The sequence below is a fragment of the Phytophthora infestans genome, genomic scaffold (assembly GCF_000142945.1).
Source record: "Phytophthora infestans T30-4 supercont1.135 genomic scaffold, whole genome shotgun sequence".
Lineage (NCBI taxonomy): Eukaryota > Oomycota > Peronosporomycetes > Peronosporales > Peronosporaceae > Phytophthora > Phytophthora infestans.
Window position 1 is genome coordinate 16,845 of NW_003303624.1, and position 1,032 is coordinate 17,876.

The window sequence follows — 1,032 nt, forward strand, 5'->3', positions numbered from 1 at the left end:
GGAGTACGACGGCTCGGCCCCGGTGGTGTCGAACGCTTCGTGCACGACGAACTGCCTTGCGCCTCTGGCCAAGGTGATCAACGACAATTTCGGCATCGTGGAGAGTCTGATGACGACGGTGCACGCGACGACGGCGACGCAGCTGCCTGTGGACGGCCCTGCTAAGGGCGGCAAGGACTGGCGTGGTGGCCGTGGCTGCGGCCAGAACATCATCCCGTCGTCGACGGGTGCCGCCAAGGCCGTGGGTAAGGTGTTGCCTGTGCTGAACGGCAAGCTGACGGGCATGGCGTTCCGTGTGCCTACGCCGGATGTGTCTGTGGTGGACCTGACGTGCCGTCTGGAGAAGGCTGCGTCGATGGACGCGATCAAGGCCGCTGTGAAGGCCGCTTCGGAAGGCGAGCTGGCCGGCATCCTCGGCTACACGGAGGACCAGGTGGTGTCGAACGACTTCCTGCACGACAAGCACTCGAGCACGTTCGACGCTGATGCCTGCATTGCCCTGAACGACCACTTCGTGAAGCTTGTGGCTTGGTACGACAATGAGTGGGGCTACTCGAACCGTCTGGTTGACCTTGTGCTGCACATGGCCACGGTCGACATTTAAGCGTAGCGTAGATGTTTGCGGCAGACGTTGGTTGATTTGTTGATTTATATTTTGGTCAATGAATCCTAAGTTTTTGAAGCTGTTGCATGTATTGAATGATGCCTTTGCAGATTGAGTTTATGAAGCGGGTTGGGTAGCAGGTAATAGCACATGTATACTGCTTCGTACTTGCACGCAAGTTGTAGCTAATGAAGTTCCTGAGGAACAAGACTGCTGTCGAGCAAAGTCAACTCTACTTTTTACGAAGTGAATGAGGCACTATGTTGCGCATATCCGACGTGCTCTTCCATTGAAACCGAACGTCACTTGTTCTTTGACTGCCGCCGGGTTGCAGCTCTTTGGCATCTCATTCGTGCGGATTGAAACAGGTTCATTGTCCACATTTCGTGAGACATCAGAGTGGACGACTCGTGGACGGAACAAGGCAC

The 1,032-nt window shown here is 55.5% G+C and overlaps 1 protein-coding gene across 1 annotated transcript; it reads left to right on the forward strand.

The window, feature by feature from the left end:
• Nucleotides 1-7: 7 nt before the first annotated feature.
• Nucleotides 8-676, forward strand: PITG_19961 (glyceraldehyde-3-phosphate dehydrogenase; the record flags this gene model as incomplete). Its single annotated transcript, XM_002895746.1, has 1 exon — nucleotides 8-676. One exon carries the CDS (start codon nucleotides 110-112, stop codon nucleotides 602-604), a length of 495 nt encoding a protein of 164 aa, XP_002895792.1.
• Between the last annotated feature and the right edge of the window lie 356 nt (nucleotides 677-1,032).